At 37.8% G+C, this 22,008-nt stretch overlaps 3 protein-coding genes across 6 annotated transcripts in view; 2 read left to right on the top strand and 1 right to left on the bottom strand.

Moving 5' to 3' along the window:
• Positions 1-125: 125 nt before the first annotated feature.
• On the bottom strand, positions 126-6,640 carry slc5a5 (solute carrier family 5 member 5). Its single transcript, XM_043247298.1, has 16 exons — positions 6,522-6,640; positions 5,917-6,336; positions 5,357-5,422; positions 5,097-5,148; positions 4,864-4,931; positions 4,608-4,762; positions 4,383-4,523; positions 4,047-4,176; positions 3,271-3,359; positions 3,077-3,189; positions 2,401-2,471; positions 2,216-2,302; positions 1,926-2,128; positions 1,711-1,805; positions 1,534-1,619; positions 126-1,088 (listed from the first exon to the last, which is right to left on the bottom strand). Exons 2-16 carry the CDS (start codon positions 6,268-6,270, stop codon positions 960-962), a joined length of 1,839 nt encoding a protein of 612 aa, XP_043103233.1. The 5' UTR covers positions 6,271-6,336; positions 6,522-6,640; the 3' UTR covers positions 126-959.
• Positions 6,641-7,837: 1,197 nt separating this feature from the next.
• On the top strand, positions 7,838-14,418 carry ccdc124 (coiled-coil domain containing 124). The gene is made up of 5 exons (XM_043247725.1): positions 7,838-7,947; positions 8,846-9,017; positions 12,107-12,290; positions 12,990-13,095; positions 13,458-14,418. The coding sequence occupies exons 2-5, from the start codon at positions 8,859-8,861 to the stop codon at positions 13,657-13,659; spliced, it is 651 nt and encodes a 216-aa protein (XP_043103660.1). The 5' UTR covers positions 7,838-7,947; positions 8,846-8,858; the 3' UTR covers positions 13,660-14,418.
• Positions 14,419-15,083: 665 nt separating this feature from the next.
• Positions 15,084-22,008, top strand: part of kcnn1b (potassium intermediate/small conductance calcium-activated channel, subfamily N, member 1b) — a 33,010-nt gene continuing 26,085 nt past the window's right edge. The window contains exons 1-2 of one of the 4 annotated variants that reach the window (XM_043247969.1): positions 15,084-15,215; positions 21,001-21,899. In XM_043247969.1, the coding sequence (XP_043103904.1) occupies positions 21,153-21,899 (747 nt within the window). In that variant the 5' untranslated portion in view covers positions 15,084-15,215; positions 21,001-21,152. Of the gene's footprint in view, positions 15,216-16,776; positions 17,649-21,000; positions 21,900-22,008 lie in introns of those variants that run through there. The other 3 variants (XM_043247971.1, XM_043247967.1, XM_043247970.1) reach the window with 3 other exon arrangements.

The following is a 22,008-nucleotide window of genomic DNA, read 5'->3' as shown; positions in this document are numbered from 1 at the left end:
TGAAACTGTGGTTTCCTCTTTCTCTGCTAGTGAGCGGCTGGTTTGTTATTTCCGCCTGCAGAGAAAAACTAAGTAGGTTTTCTTCCGTTTGGCCTGATACAACCAAGCGATATGTGAAACTTTCTTTTAAACAGTTTTCATCAGAAAGTATTATTTGAACCTGATATTAGTGTTGACATTTCGCTTTATTGTGAATGTGACACAGGCATGCCATCATGTAACAGCTTATCTATGCGATACAGGTACAATTATACAAATATTCAAAATATGCACTAAAAGTACTGATTCAAAACAATCACTGAGAAAACTTAATCTTGATTGACTTTTAGGTTTTTTTTAAGGACTTTCTGGCATATTTGGGTGACTTTTCTAAGTCATAGCTCAGAGCTTAGAAGTGCTGAGCAATTAATATCCCAATAATGAGCCTTGTTTTATAGCTTTAGACACAGAAATAATATCCCTGCGTGCCATTATTTATTATTGTGGTATATTTAAAATCTGTTAACATGTATCTTTCTGCATGTTCTCTCGTTTCAGACTAATACTTTCAAAGTTATTAGATAATTTAGAAAAGACCCATAATGATATATCTCTATTAGAATCATTCAGTTGATTAAATGCATGCTTATGCTGTCTTCTGTACTTGGCTAGGAATGAAAGTGAACTGACATACAGGTGCGACGCAGGTGTATGATGAACAGAAACCTACTGTGCATGATTTTGTACCGTGAAAGAAGGCACTATTGTTTAATAGGTCAAGAAATCAACTTTGAAAACAGGTGATGATGGTCAGGTATTCAGCAATGCCATTCAAAATCAGCATGGCTTTGACGGTTTTGATATGAGAGACTGTACAGAATGTAATCTGCATTATGTTAAATTGTAACGTTGTTTGACATTTCAACAATTAATGCAATTTTTCTAAAAGTTGTGTCTGAAAATAGAAAAGTTGTTTTACTTTACAAAGCCGATCCTGCACCTGCATAAACATCACCTTTGTTCAGTAAAACGTCATGTTTTTCAGCATTGGCAAAAAGTTCTTTTGGACTGAGAAGGATTTCTGTGGGATTGTTTGCCGTAGTTTCATTCTGTAGAGACAAGAATATGATTTCAGCAGTGTTGTTATTGTTAACTAAAAATAGTTTTTGTTGACTGCTGAAATAATACACATACAGTTATGCACACACACACACACACACACACACACACACACATATATATATATATATATATATATATATATATATATATATATATATATATATATATATATATATATATTCCATTCCATTCCATAATATCTGTATGTGCATGTATGTGTGTGTTAAACTTAGAAAACCTTAAAATTAGAAATGTAACTTATTTCTATTAGTTGCCAAAGCAATATTAGCACCGATTCATACCAATAATATATATGATAGATAAACATAAAGTATATAATTGTATTTAAATAATGCTAAAATAACACTTGATTTCAGTTGGTAAGAACTGTTAGGTAAGTTAAAGTAAATGATGTACTACCATGAAACATACCAAGTTATGACAGGATGCATTGCATGTCTTTTGTCCCAAGTTCCATCGTAACAAACCAGGACTGATAGAACCCTTCTTGGTGGGTCCTGTAGTAATACAACACATTCATTTGAAGGTAAAACACTGTTGACATTTTCATTTTAATGATTGTGCTAGCAATGAGTGAGTTTCTCTCACCTGTAATGTAACTAACCACCACACCTACCAGCACGACTGCACTTGTTGACAGGGCTCCAAAGTACAGGTATGATATTGAATAGATATTTTGAAGGCTGTATGAATTTAGTTGAAAGAAATAAAACTGCTACGTATTACATAAGAAACATTCCACTAGTAATTAAAGTCATTTAATTTAGTCATTATAAAAAAAGTTATGCAACTTAGACTCTCACCCATGATCCAGATGTACTGATGATCCCAAGATAGAAGATTCATTGACCGTAATGGTGCTGTTAAATGTTGCATTACTTGCCAGACAGTCACCAGCACTAGTGGGTAAAACGCCCATTGTTTCTGGTGTAGGAGGATAAATTGTGCTTCCAACGGCAAGCCATAGAGACAGACAGAAACCAACAGCCACTCCTGAGAACACCCCCTGTAAGATGTGAGGAATATCACTCTGCTCTTCATGGAGTGGAGCAACAGAATAACATGGTGGACTGTGATGTTTATGGAGTCTTACTGGTTTATTTGTGGCTGGAACAAACATTCCCAGCACAAATGCTCCCAGGAGTGGACCGTTCACTACCCCCATGACTGTGAACGAACCCTGAGGTTATTAGAGAAAAAAGCTGGTTAAAGCACACACACAGACTGAAACGCATCCTGCCTAAAAGGCTACAGTTATACCAGTAAATCATATTGTACCTGAAGGACTCCCCAGTCCAGGAGGGAGGAGAGGGCAGCCATTGTAATGCAGCCAAGCCCATACAACAGTGCTGATTTGCACATGCAAACAAATAATGGTGGAATTAGTTGTGATTGTAGTCATATTTAAACATTATCAGATCGATATCAGCAGATACCTGCGGGAAAACATAATCGACGTATACTTTAATGAGTAGTTACAGCTTTGTATGAAAAACATGTTTCACCAATTGTGAAATAAAGAAAAAATTACATTTGCATTAAGAAATGGCCTTTTTTAATAAAGGCAGCTCAAATTATAGAATAATTTATTGTTTAGTATTGTATATATAGTGCAAAATAAAACAAAACTAAATCACATTTTTAAAAAATACTAAAAATGACGAAGGCACAAAACACATCAAACAAATAAATTTAAACTAAAATTTAAATTATAAAAATTTAAAATATTATTAAATACTGTGTGTGTGTGTGTGTGTGTGTGTGTGTGTGTGTGTGTGTGTGTGTGTGTGTGTGTGTGTGTGATCTTATTTTTCCCTTATTTTCAAATAAATATATCTCCTTTTTTCTATAATTAAGTGAATTGCTAGATTTTGTCTGAATATATGCAATAAGCTATTGCTTGCACTTTGGGTGCATGTCATCTATGTCATCTATTTGTTGCTTTTGGCCGTACATAATAACTTGGAGAGCAAGAGCTGTTTTCTCTGTGAAACAGTGATTAGCCACGGCTTCATTACATCCTCCATAGTAACTGCTGCCATGGCGTTAATGCTGGTAGAGACAGTACTGTGGAAACAGAAGCAGGTGGTTTATTCTATATGTACCAGTAACCAACACCTCATTAAAGGTTTTGATAGTTTCAAGCACCTTAAAGTTCCACTGTAGGCACAGGCTAGAAAAAGACCCGGGAAGCCTGGATGATTACGGAAAATGTCCAAAACCAGGTATGGCATGTACTGTGAAAAATGAGATTGCTTAAAATGATAAGTTCATCCAAAAATGGGCATTGTTAAAATCTTACTCACCCTTGCATGATGTACGTGAGTTTGTTTCCAAATCGGAACAGATTTGGAAAAATGTAGCATTAAATCATTTGCTCACCAGTGGATCCTCAGCAGTTAGTTAACAGCTCTTAAAAACATCACAACAATCCACAAGAAATCTCCAGTCCGTTCGTTTGTTTCTTGTGAAGTAAAAAGCTGCATGTTTTCAGTAAACTAATCCAACATTAAGGCAAAGATCTACATGCATCATCTACATGTAAACATACATTGTTGGATTTTTCTGAATACAGGGGATGGACTTTTTACCTGGAGAAAATGTTCTTATGGATTAATGACTAGTATTTTGTCCAGAAGTGATGGGTTAAAGTTAAAAACTTTCTGATGGCACCCATTCACTGCAGGTGATCCATTAGTGGGCAAATGAGGTAATTCTTCATTTGATGAAAAAAACTAATTTACGTACATCTTAGATGGCCTGAGGATGACTGCAATTTTCATTTTTTGCTTAAATTTGAACAATTCAACTTTGGTTTCAACAAAAGCGTTTGAAACAGAAGACATCATTTAATAGAAATATCTGTATTGTATTTTTACACATTTAATAAAACGTTGAATTATAATATCTATGTATTGATTTACCTGGTCAGGAGCAGATATCCTGCCGGTCTTCAGAGGGTCACAGCTGGAGTATAAAGCAAACATCACAATGCCACATGTGGCTGCACTGCTCACAATCAGACACAGACCAACCTGATTAACCAGCAGCGCCCTGCAGCACAAGAGTGACACTCAGTGGATCTGTACCACAGTGAGCGAGAACAGAAGAGCAGAGTTCTTCTAAACCATGGCTATGATCTTATCGTTAGGAGAAATTTAATGGTGAACAAAACAAATTTGAATAAGATTTAAAAGATTAAAGATATGAGATCATTTTTAAATGGTAAAAAATGAGATTTTACTGATTGAGTCTCTCACAGTTGGGCTTGTTTCTCAGTCTGGCATGATATGTAACGCTGCACTTGAGCTTGATTGGCTCCGTACATGGATAACCAGACCATAGTGCCGCCCACTGTGAAACTCCAGAAGGAGTAGCGCCTCTGAGGGTCTATCACAAAACTAACACACAGAAAAAGAATAAGAAATAAACATTTTACTAACTTGAGTATTTAACAGATTTCTAAACATTTGAGATTGTTCTACTCATTAAAATTGATGCGGGATCCATTGTTGGCGATCTCCAAAACTCTGGCAGGCCCTCCTGCCAAAATGGTGCCCTGAATGAAGACCGCGACGAACCCAGAGAGCATGACTATAATCTGAAACACATCTGTCCAGATTACAGCCTTCATACCACCCTGCAGGAAAAATTTGCATGGTTCCATTCAAATTAATGAGCAAAAGTGGCACTGATATTTCTATATAGATTCAGATCTAGAAAGATTTCACACTGGCCTACCACTGTCGTGTAAAATGTACAGATGAGTCCAGTTGAGAAGAGAGATGCCCACATATTTAGGCCTGTGGCTTGATTCAGAAAAAAGAAAAGGTCATTGAGAATAGTACAAAAGTGTAAATAAAAGGAAAAAACACAACTCATATGGGATCCAACTTCACTGATGAATTGAGATGCAATAGACATGTGAAGCTTGAAACAGTTTTAAAAAGTGCAGATCAGGTTATTTCACCAACCCTGATTCAGAATGACTGCAGGAGCAAAGATTACTATTCCAGTGTAGAGAAGCTACAGGAAGAACCAAACAGTCTTAGTTTTACACAAATCTAAAAAAATAAATATGCACATATTTAATGCAAACTAAATATTGGAATTTAAAGTATGTGTTCATAACTTAGTTGATCAGTATTCTACATATACATCCAATGGTATTGCTTTAATATTTTTTACAAATATTATATTTATAATTGTAATTAAAATTTTAAATTTTTCTTACTGTGGCTACAATGAACTGTAAACTTCCCAAGAGCTGCATCCCTCTGCCAAACCTCATTCCTAAATACTGACACACAAGTACATTTATTAGAACCTGGTGTTCACACACACACACACACACACACACAGAGAGAGAGAGAGAGAGAGAGAGAGAGAGAGAGAGAGAGAGAGAGAGAGAGAGAGAGAGAGAGAGAGAGAGAGAGAGAGAGAGAGAGAGAGAGAGACAGAGAGAGAGAGAGGGATCCACTGAACACGCAAAAGCACATGCCATACTAAAAACAGAAAAGTAAAAAAGAAATATGGAAAAATGCACAACAAATGAGAAAAATAGAAAATAAAATGATTTTCTCTATAGCGATCCCAACTTTTGGACCACACTGTATCAGAGTTATTATATGTAGTATAATAAAACTTAAATCATAAATATATAAGTTACCTGAAATGAAATAAGATAATATTTATTCAGCTAGCTGCCAAAGGAACATTTCGCTTAAATTAATAAAAAAAATAAAACTAATATACTGTATTGTACTAGAAGAACAGAATAGATAAAATCCGAACCTGATTTGAGCTGGTGATTTTGAGCCGGAAAAACACGGGAACAAACAGAACTGCAGTAATGAGGGAGTTGAGTGCTTGTCCCAGGCACATATAGAGGAACTTAAAGCCATATAAATATGCCTCTGATGGCACACCGAGCACTTGGACAGCTGACATAAAGCTGGCACAGAGCGACAGTCCAACCGGCACAGCGGAGAAACCCCTTCCCCCTGTGAAGAAGCTGTCCACGTTAGAGCGACCCGTGGTCTTCCTCAGAGACTGGAATAGCCCGATGGCCACCGACACCCCCAGCATAGCGGCAAACACCACATAGTCCACCAAACAGAAGCCCGGTCTGTCAGAGTCCGAAGCCATAGTGCTGTCTGGTTGACTCTGTCTGAGCTTAAATGAGCAGAGTCCTTCTCTTCGGGAGACTTTCAGCTGTAACAACAAACCCAGAAATCACAATGCATTCTCAATCAGCCCCCTGTTATGTTCTCTAGCAGTGCACAGTGTCATTTAAGGTAAGAGCGGATGAACCGACAAAATAGAATCAGAAAAAAGTAGTGAGTAAAACAGCAATTGATATCTCTCTACACAATATTTCGATATAAGATGAACCTTACCTTTGAGCAAAACAAAACGGGTTTATAAGAAAAGACCTAATCACATAAACTCATACATGACAGAAAACAGTACTGGTTTAAAGATATGGTCACTATCACTAATTAGTGTGGAAAATGAGTGAGCATAGTAGAGCTGGACTTACTTTTCTGGGTTTATAATTTGGGTAATCGAAGGCAGGGTGAGGGGAGGGGAATTAGAAATTAACGTAATGTGAAAGGAGGGTATGTTGTGATTGTATGCTGTAGAGGAGGAGTCATACAGCACAGAGATTATTTCTAATTAGAATTTATATTCATATATATTTTAATGTGCTGATAAATTTATCAGATTAACACGCACTGAGCAGAATGTGCCTTGATATTGTTTAGGAAAGCAGTTGTACTGTTTTGTTTAGTAAGCATGCGACGTATTGAGCAGGACTGAGATAACTATAACTATTCTAATTCGTTCATTTTTTATATGAATGCAGTGTGGTCTAATATCTGAGATCCCGTTGAAAATCTGATATTTTTCAATGTAGCTTAATAAACATAAAGCTTTGTAAATTTGTTTTTGTTTTTGTCGTTGTTGGTGGTGTTGGAAAAAAGATATCTTTGTACAAAAAGATTTAATTGAGTCCACTGAACGAAGACATGTTCAAATAATGCTGGATAACTGGATGTTATCAGGCTCTAGTGTCATCATGCAATTAATCATTATTAATTAGAATCCAAAATTTTAATTTTGGGTTAAATAATGTATCCATGTGTACTGTGTACATTTATTATGTATGTATATATATATATATATATATATATATATATATATATATATATATATATATATATATATATATATATATATATATATATATAAAAAAGACACACATACAATATACAGTATATTTCTAAAATATTTATATGTATATATTAATAATTTATATATAAATTATATATAAATTATATATGTCTCTAAATTGTTTGACAGCATTGTGCATTATGCTCATATATATGCTCATATCATATATATATATATATATATATATATATATATATATATATATATATATATATATATATATATATATATATATATATATGATAAATAACAAATGAATTAATAGCGTTATGCTAATTCTACATAAATTAATCTACTAAAAAGGAATACAATGTAGATCAAAATCAAAGTACTGCATTAAAGGAATTTGATTTTAGTAACACTTTTTGTTTACTGTATAATGAAGTAAATAGCCTGCTAAAAGTGTCTCTGGTTGCCTATCACACATATTCTGTAGCCTAATGTTGACAGAACGCTCGCTGTTGAGCTCATGCACGAGCGCGCGGTGACCGTCGAGCCGCCAGGCGGCGCTAAATGACGCGCTGCACTTGCGTCGCGGCGGCTTGAGAAGAAGGGCGAACAACACCCAGCAGGCTGGCGCAGGAAAAGGTTGGTGCTACTACATTATACGTTACATTCGCTGTCTGAAAATGAGTTCGAATAACACGATGGGACGTTTAAGACGCCCTCCTCTGTATTTGCTTCCATTGTTCAAATGAAAGCATCCGATACAAGCCAGAACGTGAACACCGCGAGTCTCTGAATCCAGAGTGATTAGCAAAAAAGCTAACGAGAATGTTCCTGAAAAGGAAAAAGTAGAATTCAGGTGTTGCTACGCTTCCGGAAATTTCCCTTCTAACACTTTGTTTGGGGGAATTTAGAGAATTAAATCTTGTAGACAAGAGTCAAATAATAAGCGTGCTGTCAGAGCTAAAAACGAAACATCAGGTGTGTATCATATTTGTGTAGACCTACATAAACGCAATTATAATCTTGTTTATTACAAATGTACCTGTATTTATAAACAGACACAAAACATATAGGCAGATAGACATACACAGACATTTTCACGTTTCTTTCTTTTTGTTTGTGGCTGTCAGAAAAGCAGCAACTGTTTTCCAGAATTTACTTCTTTTGGAAGTACTTTTAAAAGAAATATTTGGGGGTTTAACTCTCTCAAGTAATACCAGATTATGTTAATACTGTGAGAACAAGGGCCTTCTAAATCCCTTAATGTTTTTCTGTTAGTTGATATTCGTGTTTTACTCTGAAAAGTATTAGTCATGATGAACACTGTGTATCAGAAGATGCTCAAACCCCAATAGACAGCCCGGTAATATCTAGCCCTAAATAAATATCACGATTCGGCCTCTGATCACACATTACCATGCGTTTAGCCTTTGTCTTTCTCTCGTTAGAAAATGTTTATACGCTACAAATTAATATCCTGTGTGATCCCATCACCCGTTCCGACACTTTCGACATCATCTTGACCTTACCTTCGCAGGGAAGTCCCAGGAATGCCGAAGAAATTCCAGGGTGAGAATTCCAAATCGGCCACGGCGAGGGCCCGGAAGGCTGAAGCCAAAGCAGTCGCCGATGCACGCAAACAGAAGGAGCTGGAGGACGCTCTCTGGCAAGATAACGACAAACATGTCATGAAAAAAGAGCAGAGGAAGGTAGGTCTGAGTTGTTGCTTTAAAAACTTGTTTCTTTGAGAGAACGGAAATCAATGCTGTCAGGGTCAAATGATAAATGAGTTCAAGCGGGCCTTCGATATGTGTCATGAATTTTATCATTACTGTGATTAGATTTGTTTTTTTCTCTAGTGTCCACAGCTAATTGGGAGTAGCGACTGAAATCAGAAGTGAGATAAAGTACAACAGCATCTTGCGTATGGAGAGTAGTGTAAACACAAGGTGGCAGTAAAGATCTTTCTACAGACTGCTTGTCCGTTCCATAAAAAAAAAAAAAAAGTTTGACAGTGAAATTGTCCTAATTGAAGTAGTCAGTGGCACCTGGTGAGTCTGTTAGAAGCCACGGGGAAATGACAACAACCCAGTCGTTCTTCAAAGTAAAATCAGTATTTTGTTACTGTAAAAATATCTATTATGAAATAATCACATCTCTTAAAAGTAAAAATAAGGGGGGGAAAGGGCTTGGTAATATTTTGAATGTTTTCAAGGCTCTTGAGCACACAAAGGCTGCATTTATTTGATCAGAAATACAGTAATATTGTGAAATACGATTATACAATATACAAGTTTTTTATATTTTAATACATTTTAAAACAAAATGTATACCTGTGATGAGAAAGCTGAATTTTGTAATATGTAAATTTTGTGCAATGTTGAAAACGGCATGCAGGTTATTTTAGTGAAAACTGTAAAACGTTCTTATGATTCTTTGATGAACAGAAAAGCTCAAAAGTACTGCATTTAATTTAAGAGAATTTATTTGTAAGGTTGTAAATGCATTTTGTTGCATATAAATGCATGCAAAGCATCAAAAGTGGCAGGATGCTGCTACACATGTTAACCAGATAAACTTTGCCCCCCTGGTCTTAATTGACATGTTAATATGGAAAGGTTTTTGAGTTCTGTACTAAACATACGGGAAATTGATTCCCTGCGCTCCCGTGTTTTCCATGATATGTTGTCTAACATTCCCGCCGCTGTCTGCTAATCTTGTATCTAAATGACACAGCTGTCTTCCTCGCTAAAGCTGCAGACATGTGAGTCTGAGTAGCACACAATAGATTAATACGTTGCAAGTCAGGTTTAGGGTTGCTCAGGAAATGAGTTCTTCACAAACAAAACGAAAGCCGAAGCCGACTGGGTTAAAGTAACACCGTCACGCAAGTTCTGATATCCTCTATCAATTATGCCGCATATTGATGAGTGTTCATTATCAGTAATGGAGCTTGACTTTGACATTAGGCCTGGATTAAGTCCATGGGAGAATGCATTGACTGATATGCAGTGATTGGCTGTTTATTATGATTTTATTTATTATTTTATACCGTTTTAGGTGTCAGCAGACCAGATTGCAACTGGTCTATATGTAACAAAGATTTTGAGTAAAAGACAATGTCGTTTTAACTGCCCTTTTGTAATTAATGCATAACCTTGATTAGTTTGGGAACTGAATCAGTACGATGCAATGTTGCTTGCAAATATGTTAAAAGAGTAGCTCATCCCGAAAAATAAAAATATTTTGGCATAATTTTCTTAACCTTCATCTCGTTCCAAACCTGTATGACCAAAAGAAGAAGAGATTCTGACAAATTTTTGTCCATGCAGTAAATCAGCTGGGATTGATGTTGTTTTGGACCCTGTTTATTTATTTTCCGGATAAAAATACCCCCCTCCCCAAAAATATCTGCTCTTTGTTCTGCAGAAAGGAAGACAGTCATACAGGTTTGGAATGACATAAAGGTAAATATATGGTGCCAGGATATTTTTATTTTTGGGTGAGATACACATTTGCAAGCTGCACTGCATCAGACTGACTCAGATCTCGCATAAATTTTTTTTGTTAAAGTAACAGTCTCCCCTAAAAAGCATCATCATTTACTCACCTTCATGTTGTTCTAAACCGATTTTTTTTTCTGTGCAGTGTAAATCAAAAAGTAGGGACCAAACAATTTTGGTTTTCATTGGCTCCCATCACATAGGCAACAAATGAAGAAAGTAAGTGGGAACTCAAACTATTTGGTTCTCAATATTATTCACAATACTTTTGTGGTCCACAGAGGGACGAAATGCATGTAGGTTGTGAATGACATGAGGGTGAGTAATTGTTGATGAATTCTGGTTAAACTGTAGATGTTATTAGATATTATTGGGGACAAGCTTATTGCAAAGTGCCATATAAATCCAGTTATGTTAAAACTTTTTTTTAATTATTACAATATGTTTTGATGTTCTAAATATTTGAAAGGTCTCCGGTGGCCACCGGTGCCATTTTTCTCCCTCCCCAGCTCTCTCCTGTCTCTGTTTCATACATTATTAAGCCGGTGTTGGCATATGTATTGAGCGTCCTCAACGCTGGCATGATGTGCCAGTCTACTCAGTCAGGCGCTCTGGTAAAAAGCTCCTCACACCCTGTTCCTTTCCTCCTGTTTCCTCCCATCGCTGCCATCTGATCCCCGCCGGCCTATCAGACCCACGCTGCCGTTATCCTACTGCAACCATTCTGCTAATTATACCTCGTGTCACTGGGGCCGCTGTGTGTGTTCAAGCAAGCTTACCTGCACTGGAAACACACTGATTTATCCTTTACATCTCCTAAAGATCAGCCACCGCCAGGGACTCGGTGAAGATCGGGCTCGGCGAATATAATTTATCACCGGTAGATATGTGAGAATGTCAAGAGAGAGGCGCGTATCTTGGTTTGCTCTTGAACGCGGCCTGTCGTGCGGCTTATCTGTGTCACGCGAATGACATTTCAGCCTCTGCTCGACATCTGAAGGTGTCATCTCATTATGCGTATCTCCTTACTGTTGTGTCACCATTTCTGCGGATGTTATCATCAGGAAGGTGGCTGGGTGGTTAGGATGTGGACAGTTAAGACCATGTCTGATCCTGGTAACCATTACTTACCCGCCGCGCTGACACAGAGTGACTCTGAGCGCGCAGGAGGCATCTCTAATTTCTTTACTCTGCTCTGCAGTTTACACTTACATTTGCTTAATGACCGTCAGGCTGCCTCGATAACATCAGTCCAGTTGTAATTTAAAAGAGTGTGCGCGCGCGTGTGTGTACAGGATGATAAGGAGAGAAAGCGTATGGAGGCTCTGGAGAGGAAGAGAGAAAACCAAAGGCTCCTCGAGGAAGAAGATGCCAAGATAAAGGGTAAACAGACAAAAGAAGCCCCCTGTAAAGTGACTCGAGCCCAGATCGAGGAGAACCTACAAAGCGGGCAAAATGTTAAGGAAATCAAGGAAAAAGGTAAGGCAAATTCAGTGTAGAGCGCTACATGCTAACCATCACAAAACCTCATAAGTGACTGATTTCAATACATTTAGGCAGCGTGTGTCGCACAAAAAAGACCTTTTTACTTTTATGCTACATTTGCTAGTTGATAAATTAACTTTACATGTTTTGTACCATGTTTTAGTGTAATACAATTTATTTGTCACACCGTGTCATTCTATTTAAGGAAACCCTGACAAGTTAAAGTCACAGTGAAACGTAATTCATATTACGGCGTACATTTGAATTAGACGGATCGAAAATGTTAAAAATGCAAGCATGTTTGCATGCTTTTGTTGATTTTTAAGAAAGGGGTGGAGTTTAAGTCTAGAGAGATGTCTGTCAAATTTCTTCAGAACAATGAAGTAGCTATGAAATTTTGTCTAAATAAATAAATAACGGCATACGTTGGAAAATTGTGAATTGTTCACATTGTAACATTTACATTTAGAAAATAAATGCTGTTATTGTTCATTTCATGCTGCTGACATTGAAAGTAAATTGTATTGCTTGACAAAAGTCATACTAATACCGTTCACATTGTGTGCAGTGTGCTTGAATAAAACAAGAAGCACTTATTTTCACACCGTCGTAAAAATGTTATATTGTTTTGCTGTTTTGAATAAGCCTTTTCGGTTTTCTCATTTAATCCTTTGTATCCTTTCAAATCTACAGAGAAAAGCCACTTGGAGATGCCACTTGAGGAGAATGTCAATCGGGTAGTTCCAGAAGAAGGCACGGTGGAGGCCCGGACCATTGAGGATGCCATCGCAGTGCTCAGGTATCCTGTTCTCTAGACAGAGACATTTTTGGAGCGATTGGGATACTTGTTACATTTTCTACATATTAGAATTATTGTTGTACAGTGTGAGGAAAATGACATTGTAATGATGTGCACATACCCAATAGTTTTTGCTCTGTCCCTTCTACTCTTAACCATTTGAATGAGCTGCTGGAAGTGTAAAAAAATAGACATTTCAAAATAAGAGTCCCAGTTGACTTTTATAATTAAAATTTGCGCAAAAAAACGTTTTCTCTCCATTACATAAAACAAAGACTAAGAACATAATTTAACACATTATGTGTTTTTGACCGTTTTTTTTTGCAATCAAAACTTTAAAGGTCGATGCCTTTGTTTTTCAGCACTAAGGAAGACCTGGATCGACACCCTGAGCGTCGCATGAAAGCCGCCTACACTGCGTTTGAAGAAGCAAACATGGCACGCATTAAAATGGAGAACCCCAATATGCGACTTTCCCAGCTTAAACAACAGCTCAAGAAGGAGTGGACGAAGTCTCCGGAAAACCCCCTCAACCAACGAGCGGCCGCCTACAACTCCAAGTAAACCAACACGAAGGCACTTAAAGACTGAACCTCGGTGCAGATCCTAACAAATACAAATAGGCACCACGATTAAATTTGGACACGCAAAATTAACAAATGAACTGCTGATCTATTCACACCCCTCACCTCGTACGTGAACTCACAGACAAACTTGGGTTATTTAACTAATTCTTCAATAAATATCTGATAATGTATGAACAGCATACAACCTAATTCACTTGTCTGCTAGACAATGGCCTTTCAAGAGCTGCTGGGAAGTTTCTAGGTTTGGTTTTGAGTGAACGCAGAGTGGACTCTCAACTAGCACACGCTTGTGTTTTACTGCTGTGTTGAGTTAATTTATTAATGTCTCCATCTAATATGTAGAACATTAGCTGAAGTGTGGTTAACCTGAGGCAAGTTTTAATTTTTTTTTATTTAGTGCCTGTGTGATGATCGTAGGGGTTCAGCTTCTGGTTTGATATTTATGGAAAAGAGAAAGGTGATCTGATAAATGCTCTAAGTTAAGATTGTATGGATCGAGATTTGTTTGCTTGATTGATCTCACATGGCTCTTTATTTTGAAAATGGACTTTGGACCTCTTATGGAACAGTGTCTCCACATCCCAAAGCCGAGTGGACTAATAGCCTTCGGATTGCCATACACATGTGTCCAGCAGCGCCAACACACTCTGGGCTGTGCTTCACATCTGTGGAAGAGAACAAACGCTCAGTGGCTCTTGGAAAACAAAATTCAAATAAAAAGGAAGGAAGAAACTAATTATTACCTTTGCGGATGTTTTGCTTTAAAAGAAATGCAGTTGTAGCTGCAGTTTACTTCTGCGGTCTCTTATTTAATTTATTTTCAGGATGAAGGTTCTGCTCTTAAACAAATATTGTAGTGTTGACTGCATTTGGCAGGCTGAGCTCAGCCCTGATACCCAAGTTATGGTACGAGAAAAAAAAAATTCAAAGAAACTGAGAACTACAAAGCAACATTTTTCCCCAACTAGCTAATAAGTTGCACCAAATGAGCCTGTGTTTTATACTACATATTATTTTACATAGTATATTTACCTATGTTTATTTACTTACGGAATTTAGTTTAATAACTTGATATTTTACATTATTTAATTGTTTGAAATATATTCAATGCAAATACATTATGTAATATTTTACAGTTTAAATATTACTAGACAATTATAAATATCGTGCACCTATAATAAAGCAATTTTGTTAACATGGTTGCAAAAATGACAAACCCATATATTTTTTTTTTTTTTTTTTTTTTTTTGTAAAATATCTAATGTAATATTCATCAACTCCTTTTATACCATGTTCACAGAAGCTACCCTTTTCATTCAACCATATTAAAAAGGTCCTTGCAGCTTATGTGATACTTCAGACACAGCGAAGGTAGATTTGCTTTTAATAACGTCTCTGCAGGTACACAACGATGGACATAAACGGTCACTGACCCCTGTGGGACGTTCCGGAAGAAAAGGAAATTACCCTGCAGGCTGGATAATTCCCGGTGGCCACCTTTATCCTCGGCAGGAACACTCTTTAGCACTTAAGGTAATTTATGGCCATAATGTGTCATCAAGCAGCGTCACAGTAAAAGAACTGTAGGTCATCTGGAGATTGTGCTACACGATAACTTCTCTCATTTACTTACCTTCCCTTAACGCATCTCTCCCACGCAGAGTGTTTTAATAAACGTGTCCTTTTCGTAACGCCGACATAACTTCCTGTAAAACAATAATAATGGCAGTTTCTGAAGACTTCAAATACAATAGCGGTTCAATCAACCTAAATATCTCGGAGCGAGGGGGTTTTATAGCGAACATGTTACTCGCGTAAGAATGGCGTTTTATTTTTAAACCTATTTGCACATTATTAGTTGTGACCCACTGAGAGTGTTAATTAAAAAGCATCCCCTTCCTGCACTCAAGGGCAGTGACTATATTTGGCTAATCTTTATTAGCGGCACTGGATCGTCATGATCGTTTTAGAGAACGGGCTTCCTAAGTGCAAAATTCTGTGCCGAATGAGTGGTCTTCTCGCAAGATCAAACTGAATAAAACAGCTGATTCTCAGCTCAGCGTGATGAATCTAAGAGGGAGAGACCCTGCTGTCTCGGAGAGCATCAGGCCTAAAATAGCACGGAGTTCCCTTATCTGCAGAGTCTCAGAACATCACTGATTGATGACGGTCCGCATCTGCCTTCCACAAAATGCAAAGTCTTCTTTCTGGATCGAGGTAGTAATAAAAGCGATTCTGCACAATTTTTGCCACTGATCAAATCTGGGGCAATGAAAATGTGACCTCGGGTGATTTACCTACCTTTGCGGCATAAAATGCGGGAGAACATTATCAAGATTTGTTGAAGTGATACTGTATTCTACCGTAATTATCACAAAAAGTAGGACGTTCGTTTACATTTTTCAATTTAACTTAAAGGCCCGGTTTCACAGACAGGGCTTAGATTAAGTCAGGATTAGGCCGTAGTTCAATTAGGATATTTAGGACAAGTAATGTTTCTAAACATGCCTAGAATTAAACATTACTGAGGTGCATCTTGAGACAAAACAAAGGCAGTATATATATATTTTAAGATGTATAAGATAAACTAAGACTTAGATTTTAGTCTAGGACTAGGCTTAAACCTTATCTGTGAAACGGGGAAATAGTTTTGAATCATATGTAATTTTTTTATTATTACTATGTAAAAGAAAAACAACAATTTGCTTAGAAAAATGCTAAACATAAATGTTTTGTTTTGTTTTTATTACACATTTGGTCACCAGGTTTATTGCCCTAAACCTCTAACTTTGCTAAATTATTTAATGATAAACATTTGACTAAAATTAATAAATGCATACATTTAAATATGTTCGTTTTGAGGGTTTTTGTTAAACACACGCAATTCTATTATGTATTACTAAAAATTAGTCGTTTTTTTGGGCCCCACTGCATTTCTTTTTTTTTTTTTTTGTACCATGTTCTATGGCATTAAGTTATTTAGTGTTTAAAATTAACCAGATATATCAACTACTGTTTTACATTACATTTTTTTAAATAATTAGATAAAATACGAAACAGAAATAACCTTTTAATTACTGTATAATTATCCATTGACAGGCATTTACCAATTATATCATATATTACAATTAAAATATATTTGGAAAATGCGAAACACATTATTTATAATTTTTATATCATTTAGTGACAAACACTGACCAAAAATAACAATTCATTTTGTAATTTAGAAGAAAAGACTTTACCGTATGTCCTTCAAGCGTTGCTAAATTCTTTAATGACACACATTAACCAAAAATAACCCTCGTATCAATCTCCGATCAAGCCTCCTCGCTGCAGTCTTAAATATAAGCATGAACGGACGACCGTACACACTCTCCAACACACCGAACCCTGCTGGTTGTGTACATGTACATCTCCCGGATTCATGTTTCCGCCCCAAACTTGGTGTGATGTGTGTTGCTCTTTTATCTGAGCTGCCTCTGTGGCGGGAAAGATAAGAGGGTTTGAGAAGGCCTTTGAACTGCTGAGCATCAATCGCAGATTTCTCTCCCCTCTATTTCCTCATCTGCGGACCTCAATGTATTCGACTACCTCAGCCAACCCGAGCAGTGGACGCAATAATGATACCCGACACTTAAAGCAGAAAGTGTTGTGGTCTGTGCAACATATAGTGTTTTGCTCTCCCTCTCTCTCTCTCTGTGCTGCTCGTTTCTTTGTCTCCTTATCCATTTGCATGCCAACCCTTATCAAGCTGGGCTGTCCTTTCTTCAGCCTGCATCCTAATTATGCGTCTCAAAGAGAGACCGGCCGGCCCCCTACATCTGACAAGCGTCTGAGGAAAAAAAGCTGCATGTCTGATGCCTAAATCCCGTTTTCTCGAAAAAGCGCCCATCGCTCAAAGCTCACGTATGTTAGGGGGCTCGAGTCTAACATGCTCGCCGAAGGAAACCAGGATGCTGCTTCAAGGTAAGGACCTCTCTGTTTACAATTATTCGGCTTTTCGAGATCCGCAGTAACAGTTTTAATCAACAGGTGCCATTCCTGTGGAAATGCTAGACAAAAAAAAAAACCTGATGTGTTTCAAACGTCGTCTTTAGATTTTTACACTTATTTCAGTATTTCAACTAAATGTTTGCTTAAAGCAGATCGTAATAACTATTCACAGACAGCTGTTTTTTTATTATACGTGACGTGTGGGGAAAAAAATCTCCTTTATTTTTATGACACGCAAGCCATTTACTCTTTTTGTTTTAATATCCATCAGTTTTCATCTGTTTTATGGCACACGGGGAGAGATATTAATTCACAAGCTACCTCAAAATTGTGTTTAATAAGGGCCAAAGTGTTATCAAGGGTCTGTTTGTTTTATTTATATATATATATATATATATATATATATATATATATATATATATATATATATATATATATATATATATATATATATATATATATATATATATATATATATATTTTGTAAATGGCTAAGGTGTCATCCCACAAATTAGCGTGAAATCTCTTTCCCGCTTCCCAAACCCCCCGTCAAGGGTAAAGTAATGAACACTCATCTGCTTGTGACAGGGCCTCTCCATCTCTCTCTCTCGCTGTTAGACAGGAACATGCGTTTCTTCATACAAAAGAGCATCTGCAATGGCAACACGGTTTGCTTAGAGCGAACGAAAAATCAAAATGTTTTCCCGAGCCTTTCTCCGAAATATATTAATCAGTTTGACAGGCTGACTTGAGATTAAAGTGTTTAAATCGACTCTATATCAATTTAATTGAACTGTAAATTGATCCCCGTCCCCGGTACTGAATATAATAATGAATTTCCATTTACAGGCATTTCTGCTTTATGCAAATGAATCTGCATTAACGCGATCCGCTCTAGTGTATTTATGACTATTGATTGGTGCCGCTGATCTCGAGGCAGTGTTGCTTTTCTTAAGTCCTGGATTTTTTTTTCTAAGAAAATGATCCAAGATCAGCAGAAAGGCAATTAAAGGTACAAGTCTATATTTAGAACGTGTGTAACCTCCTCGTAGCTGTGGGTGAGAAGTTCGAATGCCGTTTAATGAACAGGTGGAACGGCAGGAGGAGATATATAAATAATGCACACTGAGAGGCCTTTATATAAGAGCTGTCAGCTTGATTGCTAAAAGAATTACTTATGTTCACTCTCTTGTACAGGTTAAAATAGAAAACAGATGGCCCTTCTGTTGTAAAAGTGATACCAGGATATTAAATACCTGATAGCCCATAAAATTGCTCTGTTTGTATGGTGTGCTGTTTCCAGGCCCTGAGTGGTTTTACAAATTACAATCTGGTCCCTCCGGGGAGGTTTGATTCTGATGTCAGACCACAGAAATGTGTTGAGATTGTTTCATTTCGTTTAACAGAAATGATCGCGGACGGTTCTGCGGGTACCGTCTGCCGAAAACGTACTTAGTTAACACCTTACAGTCAGGTTCAGCGTGTTTATGTTAAATAATGCATTAAGTATCACGCACTCACAACAAACAGCGTTTTAAAAAGCATTTATTGATGTTGATTTGTTAATAAACCTGTTTGCATTGCCTAAAGTTAACATGTATGATTTGAAGGGGTGCAAATGTATTGGTATGCTCAGATATGAACATGAATTACTAAACGCTGTTTAAGTAGGCTTTTTTGATAACACTTCACAATAAGTACAGCGTTTGCAGCTTTTGTCAATTGCATTTACAAATACATTTGTATAATCAAAAGTATGCCTGTTGTAAATGAAGCACTGTGAACTAACATATTAGTTATTTACTTATCAAAGATTAATAAATGCTGTAAAAATAATATTTTGTTCATGTCAACTAATGTTACTAAACCGGAGCTTATTGTAGTGTTAATAGTATTTTTCATTCAAATTTTATGGTATCTGCCACCAGATTAAACACTGTCTTATGTATTCATCATTTGAATATGAGTGGATGTAGAATTTATGTAATTGTTCAACGTCACAAAACGACAAACTCTGCCGCTGACGAATGAAACAAGATGATTTTGTTTAGCCTAATTTAAATGTTTATTTCCAAATGCCACACTGCGGTCATTTCAGCAGGCAATCCCACACACTTACGTCTCCGAACATGGAGTGGGAAAGGGAAATTAATAATTGATGCGGTTGTAAGCAACATTGCCTCCAAAACCAGCAAGCAAATGATACTTCATTCTGCCCATGGAACCCATACAGGTCTCCGGGACTAATTACTTAATGAAAAAGATCAAATTACCAGCTTTCTTCATCTGTGCCCCAGATCCACTCCGAAGTTCAGCTCCAAACTTTGGCATCACCCTCACTGACATCAGCACTCAATCCTGTGAAAACCGACACTACTATCCTGAAATCTAAACAACTTTACTCTTAAGTTTCAAGGCTTTTTAAATATTGGTTCAGGTGCATGAGCTGACCGAAGGAATAAAACAGAACACAAGCATAGTTTATAGTTTGAGAGCACGAAGGCTAATTTCACCCGATGTGCATTTATTCTCTAAACTTTTTGCAGGTCACTTGGAGATGCATGACAACCTGACCATCAAATTGACATATTAATATTAGTTATTATATATATTTTTTAAGTAATTTATTATTAGGCCTTTTTTCGTTATTGTAAAAAAAAATTATCATTATTATATAATATGTTTGCTTTAATATTTTGAACTGATTGCAATCTGTCATTTCTATAGTGTTTTAATTGTATGTTATTAAAAAGGCCAGATTGCTCATACATTTCGTGCAAAACACAATTCACCTTGACCAACTTCATCTAGAAGCCATGACTCAAATGTTGCCAGATCAGGGCTGTGATTTCAGTATTTCTCCAATTCCCGAGTCACTTTTACTGGCAGGGATTGTGTTGGCAACCTAGATCTTTCACCATTAAACTATTACCACCTCCTAAAGAGACGGACTTTTTAGATGGGCACCACGATCAAGGATTTGGAATGAATTTAAGAAATATATCTCGAATCCGAGGTTCCTTTTACACAGCCCAACCTGTAATCTAGCGATATCTAACTAAATGTCAGTCGTCTAAAATTATTTTTAAACGAGCGCTAATGTTTTTTTTTTTGGTGATGTCTAAATCTTAAAGCGATGAATACGTCTCACCCTTTACGCGGCACGCGTCAAATCTGGAATCGCTCGAGCTGCTTGCTGTTGCTATGGTTACACTCTCAGGCGAGCCTAACTTTTATTTGTTAGCGTTTGTTCGTTAAACCCGCAGTTTATATGGCGATGCATTTGAGCTAAGACGCCCCAACCTTTTGTTCCGATTTCCTTTAGGGGGGTTCTAGCCCTGATTCGGGGCTTCTGCGTTCCCCACACCCGCCTCAAATCGCCACCGCGTACTGAGCACTTTTCTTAATATACTCATTCATATAAACACTTGGACTGTCACATGAAGGCGGGGCTCCCTGTAACTCCACAGTGACGTGATGAGGCTTGTCTTGGTCAAACCTACCAATGAAACGGGCCTTCTTGACTCCACCGGGGCTGCGCGCAGCGAAAGGGTGCCGGATCATTGCAACGCAAAGCGGCACTCCGCCGCAGGTGAGGCGGGGATGCAGCATCGCTACTCGGGAGCCGTCCATCAGCACCACCACCAACAACACCATCACCACAGCCACGCGGAGCACAGGGGTGGCCCTAGACAGACCGCGCACCCCTTGCCAAAACAGAGCCAAGAGAACCTGCCCAGCCCTGTCAGTCAGGAAGCACCAGTCAAAAGCCAAGGGAGCGACCCAAGTCTCGCAGACTGTTCCAAACCCTCCCTAAGTCGGCAGCAGAGTGTTGGAGGGGCTGCCAAAACTGCGAATTGCCAACAAGATCACTGTTCGTGCAGCTGCGGATTGCAAGAGCATCAACAGCTGTTGCAGCAACAGCAGCAGCAGCATCACAACCCTCCACCTTCCCTCCAGCTACAGGTTCAGCAGCAGCGGCTGCTGAGGAGCAGCCTGCCCAACTGCTGCTTGAGGGGATCCGCGGAGCTGAGAAGCCAGCAGCCGTCGTCGCTTCTGCAGCAGCAGCACCGTGACAAAGACGAGCAGCGGAATCTAGCGTGGACGCCTGATAGATGCCAGGGAGCCAGGAACTCCGTTTCGCCGCGGAGTAAAAGCAGCCCGCTGTCCTCTGACAGTCGCCTGTGGCTCGAGGAGAATAAACACAGACACGAAGGCTGTAAGGTAAGCCTGCACACGCCGACTCCGCGAAATACGCATCGTTTATACATGCGCTCTGTGAAGTTTATGCTTAACAGGTGGCCAGTTTTAGCAATGCGCCCGATTACGCATG

This window comes from Puntigrus tetrazona, chromosome 8 (assembly GCF_018831695.1).
Source record: "Puntigrus tetrazona isolate hp1 chromosome 8, ASM1883169v1, whole genome shotgun sequence".
NCBI lineage: Eukaryota > Metazoa > Chordata > Actinopteri > Cypriniformes > Cyprinidae > Puntigrus > Puntigrus tetrazona.
The sequence above is the reverse complement of the archived record's forward strand: the minus strand, read 5'-3'. Positions and strand labels throughout refer to the sequence as shown.